Source organism: Chiloscyllium punctatum, chromosome 3 (genome assembly GCF_047496795.1).
Source record: "Chiloscyllium punctatum isolate Juve2018m chromosome 3, sChiPun1.3, whole genome shotgun sequence".
Lineage (NCBI taxonomy): Eukaryota > Metazoa > Chordata > Chondrichthyes > Orectolobiformes > Hemiscylliidae > Chiloscyllium > Chiloscyllium punctatum.
In genome coordinates, this window is record NC_092741.1 from 24,377,860 (window position 1) to 24,400,453 (window position 22,594).

Here is a 22,594-nt window from a genome sequence, read left to right on the forward strand (position 1 = left end):
CCTGGGACATTACTTTGAAGGAACATTGCAACTGAACCCCTAGGTCTTTCTGTTTGACAACACTACCTAGAGTTCAACCATTAACTTTGTAAGTCCTCTCCTGGTTTGCCTTTGCAAAATGTGACACCTCACATTTATCTAAATTAAACTCCATCTCCCATTCCTCAGACCATTGACTCAGCTGATCAAGATCCTGTGGTATTGATTGTTTTATAAGATAACCTTCTTCACCGTCTACTTTACCACCAATTTTGGTGTCATCCACAAACCTGCTAACCATGCCTCATATAATCTCAACATAATTGGTTATAACAGTCTACCCCAAGTAACGTTTGAAAGGTCCTGCTGAACACTGTCAAAATTGACCTTGCTCTAAATTAGAGCTTTAACTTTTAGATCCGGTCTATTCTTTTCCATCACTATTTTAAAACTAATAGAATTATGGTCACTGGTCCCAAAAGCCCTCCTGCACTGATGCCTCAGTCACCTGTCTTATTTGCCAAGAGTAGGTCAAGTCTTGATTCTTCTCTAGTAGCTACATCGACATACTGAATTAGAAAGCTTTCTTGAACATACTTAACAAATTCCTCCCCATCCAAGCTCGTAATACTATGATAGTTCCATTCTAAGTTAGAAAAGTTAAAATGCCCTACCATTACCACCCTATTAATGTTACAGATCTTTGAGATCTCCCTACATATTTGCTCCTCAATTTCCCAATGACTGCTGGGGAGGGGGTTCTATGATACAAACCCATCAAGGTGATCATCCCCTTTTTATTTCTCAGTACCACCCATAAAACTTCACTGAACAATGCCCCAGGAATATCCTCACCAAGTACTGTCACTGCCTCTCCTGTTTTGCCCCCCTCTCTATCCTTCCTATAGCATCTAATACCCCAGAACATTAAAGTCCCATCTTCCCATTCATGCCCTGAGTTCATCTGCTTTACCTGTCAGGCCTCTTGCATTGAAATAAGTGCAGTTTAATTCATTGTCCCAGGTAGACTCTTCTGTGATTTTAGATTTAGATTATTTACAGTGTGGAAACAGGCCCTTCAGCCCAACAAGCCCACACCAACCCACTGAAGCACGACACCACAGGCAATTTAGCATGGCCAATTCACCTGACCTGCACATTTTTGGACTGTGGGAGGAAACCCACGCAGACATGGGGAGAAAGTGCAAACTCCACACAGTCAGTCGCCTGAGGCGGGAATTGAACCCGGGTCTCTGGCGCTGTGAGGCAGCAGTGCTAACCACTGTGCCACCATGCCGCCCCCCCCTGCCTGCCTTGTCTCTTTAACTTGATCCCTTTAACCTCTGTCCCAGCCTGAACCTATTGTGATGTAATGGCTACATTATTGAAATGTGAAGGTACATTCTCAAGACCACCAGTCTCCTCAAAAATGGAAACCTTTAATAGTTTCAAATGGAATAACAACCATGAGATAGTGAGTTCCACTTACAATTCACTCAGGATAATGATGGTGTCAAGCAGGTGAGATTGATATAGTTAGGGATGGGCTCAGTTTCATCTGAATATTCTCAGTAGGTTTTGGGAAAATGGAGTTGAAGACTGTCAGAGCAGCCATGGTCTTATTGAATGGCCAAGTAGACTAGATGGGCTGAATGACCGACTCTTGCTTCTATGGTCTTACGGTCTAAGAAGATGACCATGAAAGCCAACAAATTACCATACAAACTCGACCAGCTCACAACACAGCTGTGAAAGTGAAACTACCACATCTCTCTGGTTTGGCAGAAAGTGACTCCAGTCCAGATGTCCTGTGAATATTTATCCTAAAACCCTCTAGCCGATAATCTGGTCATCATCACATTACTGTTCCTGGGCATAGATTCTAGGCAAAGTAAACTCCCTCCTCCCCACCTTGCATCTATAGCTTTTACCTCTGTGTTAGTATCAAAGAGGTTCTGTCGATGGATGTAAACCAGTGAGCTGAACCCAGAGGTTCAGGAATTGAAATTGTGGTCACCCTGTGTCAGAGATCAACCTTTCAGCCAATTGTGCTATCCAGGACAGGTTCCTTGAACGATATGTGGTAGATCCAAGTCAAGATCAGGCTGTTTTGGATCTAGTGATTTGTAATGTTGAAGCTTATCAGAACAAAAGATTTCCTAGGAAACAGCGATCATAACATGGTAGATATTAGCATTCAGTGTGGTGGGGGGTGGGAGCTTAGCATTCAGTGTGGTGGGGGGTGGGAGCTTGGGTCAGAAACAGCTGTGCTAAGTTTAAGTAAGGGCTATTACAAAAGAAATGAGGGCAGAGCTGTCTGGAGGGGACTGGGAAAGGAGCTTAGTGGCAAAAATAACTGAAGAACAATGGCAGACATTTAAGGAAAATAATTCAAAGCTCACAACAAAGAAATGTTCCAATGAAGAAGGATTCTAGAAAAGGGATATAATTAATGTAGTTTGGTGTTTGTTGGTTGGCATGGACATGAGGGGCCGAAGGGCCTGTTTCTATGCTATAAAACACTATTACACATCACTAAATTCAGAATTATCTGTTCCAAAGTGAGCTTCATCACAAGCTGCTCCAAAAAAACATTTTGTAGACATTCCACAAATTCCTTTTCTTGAGATTCGCTACCAGCCTGATTTTCCCAGTCTACCTGCACATTGAAGATCCCCGTGATAATTATCTGTCTTTTCTACCTTCTGATTTATTTTCTTACCAAAATACAGCTAAGAGGCCTGTACACGTCTCCCATCTTTTTTTTTTCCCTTTGCGGTTCTGAACTCCAACATCCCGACCCAACCCCAGCCCGTGACCTCTCTCCTTGTTCTTCTGTTAGGACAAAGCGACCTGTTCGATGTTCATTGAACCGTGATGAGGACATGTTGGTGACTGGTGGAAGAAATCCTTTTCTGGGCCGCTACAAGGTAGGATCAATGGGAATGGAGGAGGGCAAGTGAGGAAGGCTGCGAATGGAACTGTTTGCCCTCTGCTCAGGGATCCTTTGTTCACCCCTTCCTTTGTTTCACTTCCAGGTCGGATTTCAGAAGAACGGGAAGGTTGTAGCTTTGGACCTCAAGCTCTACTGTAATGCTGGAAATAGCCTGGACATTTCATCTGCTGTAGGTGGAACTTATGTATTACCTTTCAAAGTGAAATGTGTGTTTCTCTTGGATGGACGCGTTCTATATAGGGCAAGTGTTGGGCTGTTTGGAGTGCAAGTAGTTTGAATGACACATTGTCAGAAAAAGTGGGTAGACAAGAGTTTAGGAGCATTGCTTTCACTCAAAGGATTGAAAGTCCTAATAATTCTCTCATCCTATGGATGCTGGCCCTCGGTGCGCTCAAGATCGAAATTGCTGAAGAGAATGTCGATGCTGAGGGAATTGGAGATAAAGACGATAGGGCGGGAGATGTGGAGTTGGTGCAGAAGAGGGTTTGGGAGGTAGAAGAATGCACAAAGTTGATAGGCCACTAGGCAGCTACGCAAAGACAGGGTACGTTGGAATAGATGGAGTTTCACAACTTTAGAATAAAGTTTATTGTCACGTGTACACACATACAGGGATACAGGAGTACAGTGTTCAAAGTAAGGCATTTGATAAGGTTCCCCACAGTAGGCTACTGCACAAAATACGAAAGCATGGGATTGAGGGTGATTTAGTGGTTTGGATCAGAAATCGGCTTGCTGAAAGAAAACAGAGGTTGGTGGTTGATGGGAAATGTTCATCCTGGAGTCTAGTTACTAGAGGTGTACCACGAGGATGTGTTTTGGGGCCACTGCTGTTTGTCATTTTTATAAACGACCTGGATGAGGGCGTAAAAAGAGAGGTTAGTAAATTTGCAGATGACACTAAGGTTGGTGGAGTTGTGAATAGTGCCGAAGGATGTTGCAGGTTACAGAGGGATTAGATGAGCTGTAGAGCTGGGCTGAGAGGTGGCAAATGGAGGTTAATGCGGAAAAGTGTGAGGTGGTTCACTTTGGAAGGAGCAACAGGAATAAAGAATACTGGGCTAATGATAAGATTCTCAGTAATGTAGATAAGCAGAGATCTGGCTGTCCATGTACCTAGATCCCTGAAAGTTGCCACCCAGGTTGATAGGGTTGTTAAGAAAGCATACAGTGTTTTAACTTTTATTAGAAGAGAGATTGAGTTTCGGAGCCACAAGGTCATGTTAAAGCTGTACAAAACTCTGGTGCGGCCGAACTTGGAGCATTGCGTACAGTTCTGGTCACTGCATTATAGGAAGGATGTGGAAACTTTAGAAAGGGTGCAGAGGAGATTTACTAGGATGGTGCCTGGTATGGAGGGAAGGTCTTATGAGGAAAAGCTGAGGGACTTGAGGCTGTTTCGTTAGAGAGAATAAAGTTGAGAGGTGACTTAATTGAGACATAAGATAATCAGAGGGTTAGATAGGATGGACAGTGAGAGCCTTTTTCCTCGGATGGTGATGGCTAGTATGAAAGGACGTAGCTTCAAATTGAGGGGTGATAGATATAGGACAGACTGGAGGATAGCAAATGTGGTTCCCCTGTTCAAGAAGGGGAGCAGAGACAATCCTGTTAATGAGAGACCAGTGAGCCTCACTTCAGTTGTTGGTAAAGTGTTGGAAAAAGTTATAAGAGATAGGATTTATAATCATCTGGAAAAGAATAATTTGATTCGGGATAGTCAGCACAGTTTTGTGAAGGGTAGGTCGTGCCTCACAAACCTTATTGAGTTCTTTGAGAAGGTGACCAAACAGGTAGACGAGAGTAAACCGGTTGATGTGGTGTATATGGATTTCAGCAAGGTGTTTGATAAGGTTCCCCACAGTAGGCTATTGTACAAAATGCGGAGGAATGGGATTGTGGGAGATATAGCAGTTTGGATCAGTAATTGGCTGGCTGAAAGAAGACAGAGGGTGATGATTGATGGGAAATGTTCATCCTGGAGTCCAGTTACCAGTGCTGTACCGCAAGGGTCGGTTTTAGGTCCACTGCTGTTCGTCATTTTTATAAACGACCTGGATGAGGGCGTAGAAGGTGGGTTAGTAAATTTGCAGATGGCACTAAGGTTGGTGGAGTTGTGGATAGTGACGAAGGATGTTGTAGGTTACAGAGAGACATAGAGAAGCTACAGAGCTGGGCTGAGAGGTGGCAAATGGAGTTTAACACGGACACGTGTGAGGTGATTCACTTTGGTCGTAGTAACCGGAATGCAAAGTACTGGGCTAATGGTAAGATTCTTGGGAGTGTAGATGAGCAGAGAGATTTCGGTGTCCAGGTATACAGATCCTTGAAAGTTGCCACCCAGGTTGGCAGGGTTGTTAAGAAGGCATACAGTGTTTTAGCTTTTATTAATAGAGGGATTGAGTTCTGGAACCATGAGGTTATGCTGCAGCTGTACAAAACTCTGGTGCGGCCGTACTTGGAGTATTGTGTACAGTTCTGGTCACCGCATTATAAGAAGGATGTGGAAGATTTGAAAAGGGTGCAGAGGAGATTTACGAGGATGTTGCCTGGTATGGAGGGAATGTCTTACGAGGAAAGGCTGAGGGACTTGAGGCTGTTTTCGTTAGAGAGAAGAAGGTTGAGAAATGACTTAATGGAGACATATAAGATAATCAGAGGGTTAGATAGGGTGGACAGGGAGAGCCTTTTTCCAAGTATGGTGACGGTGAGCATGAGGGGGCATAGCTTTAAATTGAGGGGTGATAGATATAGGACAGATGTCAGAGGTAGTTTCTTTACTCAGAGAGTAGTAAGGGTATGGAATGCTTTGCCTGCAGTTGGCTTCACCAACTTTAAGTACATTTAAATCATCATTGTACAAGCATATGGACATATATGGAATAGTGTAGGTTAGATGGGCTTCAGATTGGTATGACAGGTCGGCGCAACATCGAGGGCCGAAGGGCCTGTACTGTGCTGTAATGTTCTATGTTCTATGTCAGAGGTAGTTTTTTTACTCAGAGAGTAGTAGGGGCATGAAATGCACTGACTGCAACACTGACTCACCAACGTTAAGGGCGTTTAAATGGTCATTGGATAAACATATGGGTGAGAATGGAATAATGTAGGTTAGTTGGACTTCTGATTGGTTCTACAAGTCGGTGCAAAATCTAGGACCGAAGGGCCTGTACTGCACTGTAACGTTCTATGTTCTATGTCCCTGACGCCATCTTAGGTACAAAGGTACAGAATCTCAGGGATAAAGTAGAAGAAAATTAAGAAATAAGTTGAAAGTTAAACATTACAGTACTGCTTATTGTAAAGTAGAAACATAATGAAGAATTAACATCTTCCTTTAGCCTTGGGCCTGAAGGCACTCCACACTAGGCTACCCCATTGAGTGCTCCCACTCTCCCACACTGAGCTCGATCTCTCCCCTGTGTGAGTCAGTGTGGAAATCCCCTGTGTGGAATTAAGAATCTAGTGATGACCATGAGTCCATTGTCTGGGGAAAAACCCATCCGGTTTACTAATGCCGTTCAAGAAGGGAACTTTACCTGGTCTGGCCAGCATGTGACTCCAGCCCCACAACAATGTGGATGACTCTTACACTGCCCTCTGGGTAATTAGAGTTGGGCAATAAATGCTGGCCGAGCCAGTGATGCCCTCTTGCCATGAATGAATAGGGAATGTGGAAGGGAGAGTGGGGGAGGGGGGCATTGCTGGGGGAGAGGAAGCCTCATGACTGCTGCGTGAGAACTGAGGGAGAGATAAGTATTCGTTTATTTGTGATGACCCTGATGTGTTCCCTGCTGCCCGTTAATAAATGCTGGCCTCCTGTGTGTTCTAGTACAGTCACAGGTCGGTGCAGCCAAAGGGTCTGTTTCCCGTTCCTGTCCGTACAGAGGGAAACCTGGACTAAGTTTGCTCACGTGGCTGTCTATCTCTGAAACCAGGTCATGAATCGAGCCTTATTCCACATGGACAACGCATACAAAATCCCCAATGCACGCGTGATCAGCTACATCTGCAAGACCAACCTGACTTCCAACACAGCGTTCCGCGGATTTGGAGCACCGCAGGCAATGCTGATCGCGGAGTGCTGGATGAACGACATTGTTGCAAAGTGTGGGCTGCCTTCTGAGCAGGTATTGGGGTGGTGGGGGATGAGGGGGGAGCACAGAGGAGCAGGGGAGCTGCTAGGGATTAGGGGGTTGGGCACCTGTATATGGGGGGTAGCAGATTATAGAATCGTTGAGGCCCTTCGGCCCATCGAGTCTGCGTCTACACACAAGAAACACCTGACCTCATCCCATTTACCAACGCTTGGCCAATAGTCTTGAATGTTATGAGGTGCCGAGTGCACATCCAGATGCTTATTAAAGGATCTGAGGCTATTTGCCTCTACCACACCCCCAGACAGTGCATTCCTGATGGCCACCACCCTCTGAGTAAAAACGTTTTCCCTCAGATCCCCCTAAATCTCCTGACCCTCACTTTAAATCCTTGCCCCCTTGTGACGGACCCGTCAACTAAGAGGAACAGCTGCTGTCTTATCCTTGCCCCTCGTGACCTCAATCAGATCGCCCCTCAGTCATCTCTGCTCCAGAGAAAATAACCCTAATCAGACCTTTCCTCGTAACTTATGTTTTCCATCCCAGGCAGCCTCCTGGTGAATCTCCTCTGCACTCATTCCAGTGAAATCACATCCCTCCTGTAACGTGACGAGTCGCCTCACCAAAGTTCAATACAACTCCAACATGACTTCCCTGCTTTTGTAATCTATGCCTTGACTGATTAGGGCAAACGTCCCATGTGCCCTTTTCACCACCTTAGTTATAGACCCTTCTACCTTCAGAGATCTACGGACAAACGCGCCAAGGTCCCTTTACTTCACAGAGTCATGATGCCTATTGACTACTTCTTTGTCAAATTACAGCTTCCAAAATTACCTCGCAATTTTCAGTGTCAAATTCCATCAGCAACTTATCTGTCCATTTGATCATCCTGTTAATATCTTCTTGTAGTCCAAAACCTCACTATCAACCACCCGACCAATCTTTGTGTCATCTGCAAACTTAGTACTCCAAACACCTTACACAGTCATCTGTGTCCTTTAGATTAGATTAGATTCCCTACAGTGTGGAAACAGGCCCTTCGGCCCAACCAGTCCACACCGACCCTCTGAAGAGTAACCCACCCAGACCCATTTCCCTCTGACCAATGCACCTAACACTACGGGCAATTTAGCATGGCCAGTTCAGCTGACCTGTCCATCTTTGGACTGTGGGAGGAAACCGTAGCATCCGGAGGAAATGATAAATAATAGGGGCTCCAGCACAGACCCCAATGGTATGCCAGTGGACATTGGCTTCCAGTCACTAAAGTATCTTTCCGTCATCACCTTCTCTCTTTCTCTCTCCTCCTGACCCAATTTTGAATACACTTTGTCCAGTTACCCCTGTATCCAAGGTGCATTTACCTCCTCAATAAGTCTCCGATGTGCGACCTTGTCAAAGGCTTGACCAGATGTGGGTACAAGCTGGGCTGCTCCTCCCTTGGATTTTAATTTGGAGGCAAGGTCAGGATTCCTGCTTCCTCCCTCCCTCAGTCCGGAATCTTGGGATGGTGAAACTGTCAAGGGTGCTGGTGGGGGCGGGAATGTTTATCTGAAAGGTTGCTTCCATTGGCTGCTGGGCAAGTAGGTCCCACAGCCATATGCCCCAGGGTCAGGGATGATGATGCACCTTTCAAGGGTTTGGCCTGGATGCGACTCCCATACCACTCTGATGTGATTAACGCTTCACTCCTCTGCACGCTGTCCTGATCCTGACAACTGGGAACCAAACCCAATGAACTTCCGTGGAGTGCCCATTCCCTCAACTGGCATCGACATGAGACTTGCCAGCAGTGCTCACATTCTGAGACTGAATCAGAGAGAAATGGCTCAGAGCTTCCAAATCCGACTGTAAACACATATGAACGAGGAGCAGGATTGAGGCCACTCAGCCCCTCGAACCTGCTCGTCCATTTAATACAATCATGGCAAATCACAACTTCACCTTTCTGCCCAATCTCACAACCCATCAAACTGTTACTAAAAAATATCCTGCCCATCTTCCCCTTAAATTTGCTCAAGGTTCATCAGTTCGCACCCAGCCATCCAGCCGACTGATCTTGCCAACTCACTTATGAGCAGAAATATGCTATTTGAGTCGGCTCCACTATACAATGCAATCATGGTTGACCTGATCATCCTCAACTCCACCTTTCCTGCCTTTCCCCCAAAAACCTCCACCGATTAAATACATGCCCATCTCAAAATTTATAGCTCTCGAGTAAAAGCAAAATAATGCAGGTGCTGGAAATCTGAAACAAAAAAGTGCAAGTGTTGGAGACAGAGGGATGGAAGAGGAAGCAGACTGTGACAATGTCCAGAGCAAATGACAAAGAGGTCGCTACCGGTGGTGAAGGAGACTGCAGTCAGTCCCACGCCAGAAATGTCAGAGCAAGATTGAGGTGGTTTATTAAAACGATGAGTGGATTATTCCCGTAGGCAGGGCAGAGGTTCGCCAAGCGGTCACCCATTCTGTGCCCAGTCTCAACAATGCAGCTTCCCCTGACAGATGACATGATGCTAACACTGACGGGCTAAATAGCCTTTTTCCAGCCTGGGTAATGGTTCACGCTGCGACCTCATTCGGTCACTAGCGTGTACAAGCCACCCTGCCTTCATCCATCCCAGAACCGGCTCCCTATTCCCAGCAGTAGAACAAACAAAGAACAAAGAAAATGACAATGCAGGAACAGGCCCTTCGGCCCTCCAAGCCTGCACTAATCCAGATCCTCTATCTAAACCTGCCGCCTATATTCTAAGGGCCTGTATTCCTCTGCTCCCTGCCCATTCATGTATCTGCCTAGATACACCTTAAACAATGCTATCATGCCAGCTTCTACCATGTCCGTTGGCAACGTGTTCCAGGCACCCACCACCCCTCACACATTGAACTCATGACCCTTAGTAATTGAGCCCCCACTCTGGGAAGAGATTCTTGCTATCCCCCCTGTCTATACCTCTCATGATTTTGTAAGCGTCACTCAGGGTCCCCCCTCGACCTCCGTCGTTCTAATGAATATAATCGTAATCTACTCAACCTCTCTTCATATCTAGCGCCCTCCGTACCAGGCAACATCCTGGTGAACCTCCTCTGCACCTTGTTCAAAGCAGCCACGTCATTTCGGTAATGTGGTGAGCAGATCTCTGTGCAGTATTCCGAATGTGGCCTGTAATCCCTGTTCCCTTTCCTTTCCCAAGGTGCAGAGGCTCAACCTGTACCAGGAAGGAGACATCACCTACACTAATCAAAAGCTGGAAGCAGTCAATATCATAAAATGTTGGGACGAATGTTTGGAGAATTCTTCTTTCCACAGCAGGAGAAAAGCAGTGGATGATTATAACAGGTCAGATATACAAACAATTTGCTGTGCGTTCCTTTTAACTTGGCTTGTCAAGTCATTCTCCTCACCTTTGTCTATCCGCCCAGAGGATCACATTCTTACCTCTGACCCACAATTCAACATCCTCCCAGAGCCTTCAGCTGAAGCCAATACTCCCGTGGCGTTCTGCACTGTCAGAGATGCTGTCTTTAGGATGAGATCTTCACCTGTGGAGGTAAAGGTTCCCACTTTCAGAGTGAGAAGAAGTGAGGACATAATTATGGAATAACTCTGTCCATGGAATCTGAGATAGAGTCATAGATGTACAGCATGGAAACAGACCCTTCAGTCCAACTCTTCTACAGATATCCCAACCTAATCTATTCCCATTTGCCAACACTTGACTCATATCCCTCCAAAGGAGAAAGTCAGGACAGCAGATGCTGAAGATCAGAGTCAAAAAGAGTGGTGCTGGAAAAGCACAGCCAGTCAGGCAGCTTCCGAGGAGCAGGAGAGTCAATGTTTTGACCATAAGCTGTTCATCAGGAATGTCGGTGGGGTGGGGGGGGGTGTGCTCTGACCAATCACCATCACTCCCACCTTCATCTACCAATCGCATTCCCAGCTACCTTCCCTCCAGCCCCACCCACACACCCCCCCCCCCCATTTATCTCCCAGCCCCCTTGGCCCTACCTCCCCCCCCATTCCTGATGAAGAGTTTCTGCCCGAAACATCGACTCTCCTGCTCCTCGGATGCTGCCTGACTGACTGTGCTTTTCCAGTTCCGCACATTTTGACTCATATCCCTCTAAACCCTTCCTATTCATATACCCATCCAGATACCTTCTAAACGTCAGAGAAGGGGAGGACTGCAGATGCTGGGGATCAGAGTCAGGAGCCTGGCCTGCTGTACTTTTCCAGTACCACATTCCTGCCTTTTAAATGTTGTATTTGTACCAGCCTCCACCACTTTCTCTGGCAGCACATTCCATACACGCACCATCCTCTGCGTGAAAAAGTTGCCCCTTAGGTCCCTTTTAAATCTTTCCCCTCTCACCCTAAATCCATGCTCTCTAATCCTGGACTCCCCTACCCCAGAGAAAAGACCTTTTCAATTTACCCTATCCGTGCCCCTCGTGACTTTATAAACCTCTATAAGGTCACCCCTCAGCTTCCGATGCTGCAGGGAAACAGCCCCAGCCTATTTAGCTTCTTGCTTTCCTGGCAACATCCTTGTAAATCTCGTCTAAACCCTCTCAAGATGGTTTTAGCACAGTCGTGAGCGATGAACTTAACTCAAAGGGGAAAGATGGAGAATCAGTTTGGATAGAGATAAGAAATAGGAAAGGTAAGAGCTTAGTTGTGGGAATAATTACCGATGAAGAGCTAATACTCGAAACGTCGACTCTCCTGCTCCTCGGATGCTGCCTGACTGACTGTGCTTTTCCAGCGTCACACCTTTTGACACAGAATAATTTATAAGTCCCAAAACAACAATTATCCCCCATAACAGTGCATCGAGGATAAAATAAACGAGGTGTGTAAAGAAGGTATCACAGTAACCATGGGACACTTTAATCCTCATGTAGCTTGGGCAAATCAGATTATTAAAGATAAATTGGAAAGTCAGTTCAGACAATGCATTCACGATAATTTTTTAGAGCAGTACGCTCCTGAGCAAGAATGGAGATGGTCGTTCCCCCCAGAGTCCTGGCTAATACTTACTAACAACGAAAACAAACAACATGATCATTCCTGGATGTAAGAGCTTCCTGATTTCAAACTAGTGGCCACTGGTTCTATATTGCAACAGTCACTGCACTTCAGGTGTCCAGTGACCCTTCTCGGCACGGGGCTTGAGGCTCTGCTTTCTCTCTCCACCTGCTGAGTTTTTCCAGCATTGTCTGTTTGTGCTTCAGATCTCCAGCATCCGCAGCCCTTTGTTTGCATTTTGTTAACTATTTCTTCCCTCCTCATGCCTAGGCAACATTGCTGGAAGAAGAGAGGGCTGGCCATTATCCCAACCAAGTTCGGGATAAGTTTCAATGCCATATTCTTGAATCAGGTAAAGGTTGAGGATTGGGGGGGAAAGGAAGATGGGGAGGAGGGGGGAGGAGGGGGGAGGAGGGGGGAGGTGGGGGTGGAAGTGGTAGCACAGTGGAAATGAAATTGGGCTAGAGATCTGAAGCCTAGTGCTCTGCAAATGTGAGTTCAAATCCCACCCACCCCCAGCATATGAAGGAATTTAAGCTTAACTCTGAACTTGAAAAGTCAGTCTCATTAATTATCCCCTTTATTCTTGCATGGGATGTGAGCATCATTGGAAAGGCCAGTGTTCATTGAGTCTTCCCTAAACTCAGACACACTGACTAACTCACAAACGACTCAACTCGATCTATTGAGAATGACCCTGACTGCCCATGAGGTAACCATCTTGCTCCCATGCTAATGTTTCTGAATGGTTTACTAGGCTGTTTCAGAGGCAAGTTAGAGTCATGTGGCTGTGGGCCTGGAGTCACGTTTAATCCAGGCCAAGCAAAGATGTTAGAGTTCCTTCCATCAAGAGTGAAGGTGAACCAGAACAGTTTTAATTGCTTATAGTTTCATCATCAACGTTACACACCGTCAATTGAATTGAACATCCACTAACTGCTAAAGCATTGGAAATATGTCTTCAATTGCCTTGTCCTGTGGTGTCCCAGTCTGGTGACGTTATCACTGCCATCTCCCCCAAACATCTGACGACCTCAGTCTTGGATATCGCAACGGTCCCAACGTTTCCAAGGCGTGTTCCTTGCATTGAAAATGTGGTGACAGAGGCTTTCAGCTCCATAGTTAAGGAGTGTCAATGGTATATGGCTCCTGTGAGGATTTAGCAAGAGGACACATCAGAGAATTTGTGTTGGGGAGGATGGGAACTCTCCTGTTTATAATTGGTGCCTTATTGCCTCTCACTCTGCTTCATTCTGTTACAGGCAGGAGCTTTGGTCCACATTTACACTGATGGCTCAGTCCTTCTGACTCATGGTGGGGTTGAGATGGGACAGGGCCTCCACACAAAAATGGTTCAGGTATGAATATAACTCAGGCTTCCAGCAATGCAAGCCAGTCAATAGTTTGTGAATATTTGGTGTTTCCTCTTCAATTTACACTCATATTTCACGCTGGGTCCTGAACATCGAAGTGCATTTGATATGTCAGAGTGATAAGAAGCCAGGAAAAGATTATAAAGTAATTCTGTTAAATGAGAATGACATTTGCACAGCCATGAGAGATTACCTTAACTCAACAGGGCAAGATGTAGAATCGGTTTGGGTAGAGATAGGAAACAGGAAAAGTAAGAGTTCAGCTGTGGGAATAATTTTTTGGCCACAAAACAACAATTATGCTTTACAACAGCACATCAAGTACAAAGTGAGGTGTCTAAAGAAGGTACCATGGTAACCATACTTGACTTTAACCTTCATGTGGATTGGGCAAATCAGATTTGTAAAGATAAACTGGAGAGGAAGTTCCCACAGCGCATTCAAAATAATTTTTTTAGTGCAGTACGTTCTTGAGTTAAAGGCATTTGCATTGTGACAGGATCAATTAACAGCCATAAATTTTAAAAAAAACTTGCAAGCAAAAGTGATCATAAAATAGTAGATTTTCAAATTCCTTCTGCAGATGGGAAGTATGGGTTTAGGACTATAGTGTTCTTAAACTAAATGAAGATGTTTACAAGGATATGAAGATAAATACATTGTGATCAACAAGGGGACTAGTTTGAAATGTAGGACAGTAAAGAAACAGCAGCATACTCCTAAGGAAATATTAAATAATGCTTAGCAACAAAAAAAGGTTCTTTGAGACTGAGTAATCTCATCTCTGAAGAAATAAGGCTGTGGGAATAGTATCAAATTAAAAGGAGCACTTTACAGTTCTGCAAAGGTTAATGATAGGTCTGGAGATAGGAGAGACTAAGGGAAGGGTATAGAATATGAGAGAAAGCTAGCTGGAAATATACAACAGATAGACAAAAAAAAACTCTGCGAGTTTTTAAAAATAAAAAGGGGAACTAAAGCAAGCAATGGTTTTCTATCGAGTCAGTCTGAGAATTAATCATGGAGAACAAGGACATGGAGAAGCATTGACAAGTAGTTTGTATCTGCATTCAATGTAAGAGTTGAAAATTAAGAGCTGAAAGAGAGGGAGGGACTGAAAGCAAAAACATTTCTGGAGAAAAGTCATTACCCGGGAAAACTATTAAATCAAAACATTATCAAGTTCCCAGCATCTGATGGCCAGTATCTCAGGAGCCTGATAGAAGTGGCCTCAGAGACAATAGATACATAGTAATAATGAGATGGACTAAGATGAGGAGAAATGTCTTTATTCGAGAGTGGTAAGCCTGTGGTATTCTCTGCTACAGAAAGTGGTTAAGATCAAATCATTGAATACTTTCACAAAGGAGTTAGATGTAAGCTTTTTGGGCTAAAACAGACCAAAGGGCATGGGAACAAGGTATGCAGTTGGATAATCAGCCACAATTGAAAGGTGAAGCAGACTCAAAGGGCTGAATAGCCTCCTCCCGCTCCTATATTCTTTAGTGCTATGTTTCTAAATAATCCTTCAAAGATCCTGGGATCGTGAGAAGGCCCCAGCAAATTGGAAAACTGCAAATGTAACATCTTTATTCAAGGAAGGTTAGTGCCAGAAAGCAAAAAAATCTATAGTTTCAAGTTGAAAATCATTACTAGGGGAATTATTGCCCCAATAATTCAAAAATTATAACTGATTCAAGAAGAGCCAACTTGGTTATGTGAAGGGTTATGTTTAGTCCGTTCATTTGAGTTGTTTGCAGAAGTAACAAGCAACTTAGATAAAGGAACACATTAGATACAGGATGTTTTGATTGCCAAAAAGCATTTGAAAAAGGTTAGATTCCCTACAGAGTGGAAACAGGCCCTTCGGCCCAACAAGTCCACACCAACCTTCCAAAGAGTAACCCACCTGGACCCATTTCCCTCTAACTAATGCACCTAACACTATGAGCAATTTAGCACGGCCAATTCACCTGACCTGCTCATCTTTGGATTGTGGGAGGAAACCTTAGCACCTGGAGGAAACCCACATAGACACGGGGAGAACGTGCCAACTCCACACAGACAGTCGCCCGAGGCTGGAATCGAACCTGGGTCCCTGGTGCTGTGAGACAGCAATGCCAACCACTGAGCCACCATATTACATTAGAGAGTCCCACACAAAATAACAGCTCATTATCTGAGGCAAAAAATTAGCATGGATTACAAATTGGTTGACTAATAGTGAATGTAGGATAGGGAAAAATGAGTTATTTTTAAGTTGGCAGTCTGTCACCAATTAGTTTCACGGGGATCAGGTCTGGGGGGTCAGCTCTACTGTTTAAAACCTATGTCTAGGATACTTTTCAAAGGGTCAGTGTGGACTTGATAGGCCAAATCACCTGCTTCCGCACTGTCGGGATTCTATGAGAATTGCAGCCCACCATCACTCTTCCAAGAAAAATCTACCGAGACCTTAGGATAATTCTCTCCATTGCTTTGGTCAAAACTATTAATATACAGCAGGGAGAATAGATTGACTGGTCAATGAGTTTGCCCTCATCCCAGAGACAGGATAACGAGCCAATCTTAACTCAGTGATCTGGCGCATGATGCTTAAAAACTTGCTGGAAGGAGACTTGACAGCCACTTTCCAAAGTCATTTGGGATAAATCCAAATAATGGGAATATTTGCAGACCCAATGCGAAGGGAGACTGGGATGAATGAATAATGCTTTCACAAGACTAGCACATGCACAATGAGCCAAATGGCTTCCTTCTGTCTCCGATAGAACCTCCCAGACCTACGATTGATGAGAACAATGAACCATTAGGGACAATAATCAAGGCAATACTTTCACCTCCAAGATTCTCTGCCAGGCTAGACGTTGTTCTGACTTTGGCACATAAAATGCCCTGAGTGGCCAAGACAGTGGTAGCAGCATCTCCACCAGACACTGAGTGAAGACATTTCTCCAGAATTTGAACATAATAGACAATAGGTGCAGGAGTAGGCCATTCTGCCCTTCGAGCCAGCACCACCATTCAATATGATCATGGCTGATCATCCTCAATCAGGTCAGGAAGAAAGTCCCTCTCTCACACACCACCTGAGAGGGGCAATCGATTTTGAACAGTGAACACGTCGAAATGGAGAGGGATTTAATGAAATCTTGACCTTTGTGAATATTCCTTGTTATCCAGGTTGCCAGTAAGGCTCTGGGAATTCCAGTTTCTCGGATTCACATCTCAGAGACCAGCACTAACACTGTCCCGAATACCAGTGCAACAGCGGCTTCTGTCGGATCCGATCTAAATGGAATGGCTATTTTAGTAAGAATTCACTCTTGGGATTTAAAAAAGTTTTTTTTTTAAATTTGTCCATTTATTCGGTTCCACTTCAAGCCCCTCACAGCAACAAGTAATGATTCAACCTTATGCCAGGGTGGAGGATTTGAGCTATAGGGAGAGGCTGAACAGGCTGGAGCTGTTTTCCCTGGAGCGTCGGAGGCTGAGGGGTGATCTTATAGAGGTTTACAAAATTATGAGCGACATGGATAGGGTAAATAGACAAAGTCTTTTCCTGGGGTCAGGGAATCCAGAACTAAAGGGCATAGGTTTAGGGTGAGAGAGCAGAGGATGGTACATGTATGGAATGAGCTGCCAGAGGAAGTGGTGGAGGCTGGTACAATTGCAACATTTAAGAGGCATTTGCATGGGTATGTGAATAGGAAGGGTTTGGAGGGATATGGTCCGGGTGCTGGCAGGTGGGACTAGATTGGGTTGGGATATCTGGTCGGCATGGACAGGTTGGACCGAAGGGTCTGTTTCCATGCTGTACATCTCTATGACTCTATGACTCTTATCTAACAGCGCACTATCTGTTTCAGAACGCATGCCAAACCCTTCTGGAGAGACTCCAACCATTTAAACTCGCCAATCCGAAGGGGACCTGGGAGCAATGGGTATGTACAAAATAATTTGTTCCAGTGATCTTTCATTTCAGATTAGTAGCACCTCTCATTTGCGTCTGGCTGAAAAATACCCATCTCATCTAATTTTTCCATCTTGCACGCATTTGCATAAAATACTGATGTCAAAAAGGAGCAGCATTTTGACAAACCAGAAATTCGATGGAATACATTAAACTTAACCAACAGACAGCTGTGATTCTCTGCTTCATTCTTTAGGGTAATTCTTTAACTAAGTTCAAACAGTGTGGTGCTGGAAAAGCACAGCTGGTCAGGCGGCATCCGAGGAGCAGGAGAATCAACGTTTTGGGCATATGCCCTTCACGCCTGATGAAGAGCTTAGGCCTGAAGCCTCGACTTTCCTGCTCCTCAGATGCTGCCTGACCCGCTGTGCTTTTCCAGCGCCACACTCTTCGACTCTGATCTCCAGCATTTGCAGTCCTCACTTTCTCCCAATTCTTTAACTAATCAGTTAACGTACGTGGTATAAATTTAAACAAAACATGTCAGTTAACTGTCAGTCTTCATCTAACTGACTCATTCTGCATGTCACTGCCTTTACAAATCAAAGTCCACTTGCCAGCCCGTCAGCTCTCTCTTCATAAAACGTGAAATGTTCTGATGAGCGCAAGATACAATGCTTTAACAAATTGTGCTTTCTCTCAGCAATACTCAGGTTCTATACTATCAAACGTCCATCTGTGCACAAACACTGAAACAGCTTGAAAAGCTCAGCAGGTCTGGCTGCATCTGTGAAGAGAAATCAGAATTAATGTTTTGGGTCGACTGACACTTTCTCAGTTCTGTTGACCCAAAACGTTAACTCTGATTTCTCCCCACAGATGCCACAAGAATTGCTAAATTTTCTCAGCAATTTCTGTTTTTCTTTCTGATTTACAGCATCCACAGTTCTTTCGGGTTTTTATTAACTATTTAACTATCTGTACACCTCGGTTCACCTTAATGCAAATGTGCCTGAGATTTCCCTGAGACTTTTCGGAAATGCCGGTGTTGGACTGGGGTGGACAAAGCTAAAAATCTCATGACACCAGGTTATAGTCCAACAGGGTTATTTGGAAGCACTAGCTTTCGAAGAGCTGTTTCTTCATCAGGTGGTTATGGAGCAGAATTATAAGACACAGACTTCATAGCAACAGGATTGCACAGTCATGGAATGTAATATTAAACAAATTTAGCTTAAGTCTTTTAGAATGATCGTGTTAGTTTCAGTTCTGTCATATGTAAATCCTAGAATTTTTTAAAGTTACATTCTCAAGATAGCTTTTAACAATAGGTGCCATCAAAGCTCAGATAATGCATTGAAGGTGTCAGGTTAAAGTCTGTCCGTGTCCCAGTTTTAGGTCAGACCGAATCTATTTCTAAAGTGGGATTTATAGAATCTTACATGGACTTGTGCAGTTTTTGAGCAAATTAATTGTAATTCTGTAAGTCCAAAGTGTGAGTGCTTGATGCTGATTTAGAGGAGGCAAGGCACTTTGTAGCTAATATTTTGCCCATGTAATTCCCTGGACTAGTTTCAAAAGATTGGAGGAGACATTTTGACATTTTTCTGCTTTCCTGTATTGCCTTCTGGATTTACCTGAGAGGCTTTTCTTCGTTATCTCTTCTGTTGTTTCTAATCCATGTGTTAACCTCTCCCATTACACATCCTGCATTCCTCATGGTTTGCTTCTGTTTTGATATACTTGTATCTACCTTGAAATTCCCATTGAAACTTCAGTTTACGGTAATATGTTTTGCCCCAAATCCCTACTCATTGTTGTATTGCCTTTTCACTCTGTGAGAATGTGCTTAGTTTGGACTCTATACATCTTCACTTTGAACAATACAAGAGGTTAAGGAAGGGGGTGAATGTGTGACACCTTCCCTGTTTCTCCCATGTTTGCTGCAAACTTACTTCTACCCATGATGATCAGGAAAACCACATGTGAGCAGGAACGATCCATAATACCATCCTACTCCCAATATTACAGATTTCAACTCTATTTTATTGACCTTTCCTGATCTACCTGAGTGTCCTTACTGTCCAAACATCCAACAATCTCAGCCTCGAACAAACAGTTTTCACGAAAGAGGTTTTCAACGATTCGTAGGATTCTGAATGAAAAAGCATCTCCACACCTCAGTCTTCAATGACCAACCCCTTAGGAACAGTCTCAAGCTCAGAAAAAAATACCCTTCAGGCCATTGAGTCCACACTGGTCACAAAAACAAGCATCTGGCCAGGTGGCTTAGTGGTTAGCACTGCTGCCTCACATCGCCTGGGACCTGTGTTCAATTCCAGCCTTGTGTGACTGTCTGTGTGGAGTTTGCACATTCTCCCCGTGTCTGTGCGGGTTTCCTCTGAGCGCTCCGGTTTCCTCCCACAGTCCAATGATGAGCAGGTTAGGTGAATTGGCCTGGCTAAATTGCCCATAGTGTTCAGGGATATGTAGGTTAGGTGCACTAGTCAGGGGTAAATATAGGGTTGGGGAATGGGTCTGGGTGGGTTACTCTTCAGAGGGTTGGTTTGGGCTGAATGGCCTGTTTCCACACTGTAGGGATTCTACGATGATTCTAAACCCATTTTCAGCACTTGGCCCATAGTCTTGGTATCACAAGTGCACATTTAAATACTTCAGGATTTACTTCAAGAGTCTACAACCAGGAGACAATGACATGAAGCAAATAATCAGTGCAATGTTTGTTAGCAGATCTCTGCAAAGCTGACCCGTTAAGAGATTATGCACTGTTGGAGGGATCATTACCTTTCCTGTTTAATTCCGTCTTGTGCTCCCCCAGATTTCTGCAGCCTATATGGAGAGAGTGAGCCTGTCAGCAGCTGGATTCTACAGGTAATGTCTGCACCCATTTGTGGCTTTTTGGTTTATAGTTAGAGCAATCCCTGAGTTAAATAGATGCATAAAAATGAGCTAATACTTGTCAGGTGAAGCAAAATACAGAGTGTTGTGAATGCTGCATTAGATACAATGAAGACAATGTAAAGTCGTTCTCAAAGGAGGTGCAGGAAGTGGAGACCTTGGTGCTGACTATACACAAACCCTTTACAGGAATATTTGGGAGCAGATTATTAACTACACAAAAGGGTCCTCAAGTCCATCAATGGACAGAAGACGATTACCAGAAATCACAGGTTCTGTCCCAAGGAAGAAATGCAATTTTGGGCAGCAGATTTTAAGAGGAATGGTAAAGTTCGTGGAGAGAGAAGATCTACTGGAAAAGTACGAGTGAAGAGCCATTTCTGATTGGTGGAAAGACCAGTGAAATTGAGGTCATACCCTTCAAACAGAGAAAGTTGCAGAGAGATTGAACAGATGTGTTCAAAACTATCCAGCATTTTGAGAGAGTGGGTAGAGAGAAATTGTTTCCAACGGCAGAAGAACTGATAAACAGAGGACATAGATTTTGTGCATTCTGTAATTTTTCTAACTCAGGGTGAACTCCTATCACCTGGACTGCTGTGGCTGAGAGGATGCCGGGAGCTGCAGTGTTACTCAGGGCTAAATTCCAAAAGTGTGCAGGATTAAGAGGAAAAAAACAGGTGCCAAACCCAGGTTGATAGCTTTAGCTAGATAGGAACTGGCACAGACACAAGGTGGGGCTGTGTCACCCTGTGAAGTCTCTGGTGTTTGATACTGCTGCAGAATTGTGCTGTGGATTAAGGTTCATTTTACGTTTATTCATTCCTGGGACCTGGCATCATTGGCTGGGTAAGCATTTATTGCCCGTCCCTAGTTGCCCCTTGAGAAGGTGGTGGTGAGCTGCCTTCTTGAAGGCCAGGATTTTGACACTGAAGCAGTCCACCTGCTGCCGGTTAACCCTTAGGGAGGGAATTCCAGGATTTTGACACTGAAGGAACGGCAATACATTTCCAATTCAGGATGGTGAGTGGCTTGGAGGGGAATTTGAAGGTGGTGGTGTTCCCATGTATCTGCTGCCCTTGTCTTTCTAGATGGAAGTGGTCATGGGTTTGGAAGGTGCTGTCTGAGGATCTTTGGTGAATGTTTGTAGTTCATCTAGTAGATAGTACGCACTGCTGCTACTGAGCAACACTGAGTAGTGTCCCTGTCACTGAGCTAGAAGCACCAGGTTGAAAACCAAGTGCATCGCTCCCAGCACTCGATCATTATGTGGCTAAATAGATTGGGTATTAATTTTTCAATAAGTGCCAAAGCAAATGGTGACAGAGGAAGAGAGTCCTATTCTGCCACACGATGGAAAAACTGTTGGAGTATCAGTAACTCTATATTACAAAATGCAAGGGAAATCTCATGTTATAAGGCCAACCATGTTATAAGGGCATGGACTGTAACAGATGCGTGTCACAGACATATATCAAGCCATTCACAAAGTCTCCCGAGAAATTTCTTGACATGAGTCTTACATTCACTTTCTCTTATTCCTAAACTATCAAAATGGCACTGGGTTATGGCAATAGATGAAAGTTTTGTGCTGCATTTCACTGTAAAATAGGCATGTCAAGAATCATTCATTCATTCAATATCTTCCTGTATCATTTATAAACTGATGCATGTTAGTTTAGATTGGGCACAGCTTCCTCACTTTTTTAATACATACTGATAAAGTGAGACACTAGTGCTGACCCTGAGTTGCCCGCGAGAATTTTTCCCAGTTGCCATTGGGTGATGTATTTCCAACTGGAATGGTTTGTGGTTTCGATGGGAACATGCCGGTAATGGCATCCGCTGCCCTTTCCTCCTAAGTGGTAGAAGTCATTGGTTTGAAAAGCTATAGAGTCGTAGAGTTCTACAGTGCGGAAACAGACCCTTCGTTCTAACTCATCTATGCCGACCAAATATCCTAACCTAATCTAGTCCCATTTGCCTGCATTTGGCCCATATCCCTCTAAACTCTTCCTATTCATATACCCATCGAAATGCCTTCTAAATGTTGTAATTGTACCAGTCTCCATCACTTCCTCTGGCAGCTCATTCCATACACGCACCACCCTCTGCATGCAAAAGTTATCCTTTGGGTCCCTTTTAAATCTTTCCCCTCTCACCCTAAACCTATGCTCTCTAGTTTTGAACTCCCCCCCCCCTCTCAATAGAGTGGCTATTCACTCTATCCATGCCCCTCATGATTTTGTAAACCTCTATAAGGTCACCCCTCAGCCTCCGACACTCCAGGGAAAACAGCCCCAGCCTGTTCAGCCTCTCCCT

The 22,594-nt window shown here is 44.5% G+C and overlaps 1 protein-coding gene across 1 annotated transcript in view; it reads left to right on the plus strand.

The window, feature by feature from the left end:
- The window catches only part of xdh (xanthine dehydrogenase), a 149,789-nt gene that overhangs the window by 107,678 nt on the left and 19,517 nt on the right, over positions 1–22,594 (plus strand). The window contains exons 25-33 of the mRNA XM_072550825.1: positions 2,822–2,909; positions 3,018–3,104; positions 6,874–7,065; positions 10,233–10,378; positions 12,338–12,419; positions 13,330–13,425; positions 16,624–16,752; positions 17,310–17,384; positions 20,193–20,245. Of these exons, the coding sequence (XP_072406926.1) occupies positions 2,822–2,909; positions 3,018–3,104; positions 6,874–7,065; positions 10,233–10,378; positions 12,338–12,419; positions 13,330–13,425; positions 16,624–16,752; positions 17,310–17,384; positions 20,193–20,245 (948 nt within the window). The remainder of the gene's footprint in view (positions 1–2,821; positions 2,910–3,017; positions 3,105–6,873; positions 7,066–10,232; positions 10,379–12,337; positions 12,420–13,329; positions 13,426–16,623; positions 16,753–17,309; positions 17,385–20,192; positions 20,246–22,594) is intronic.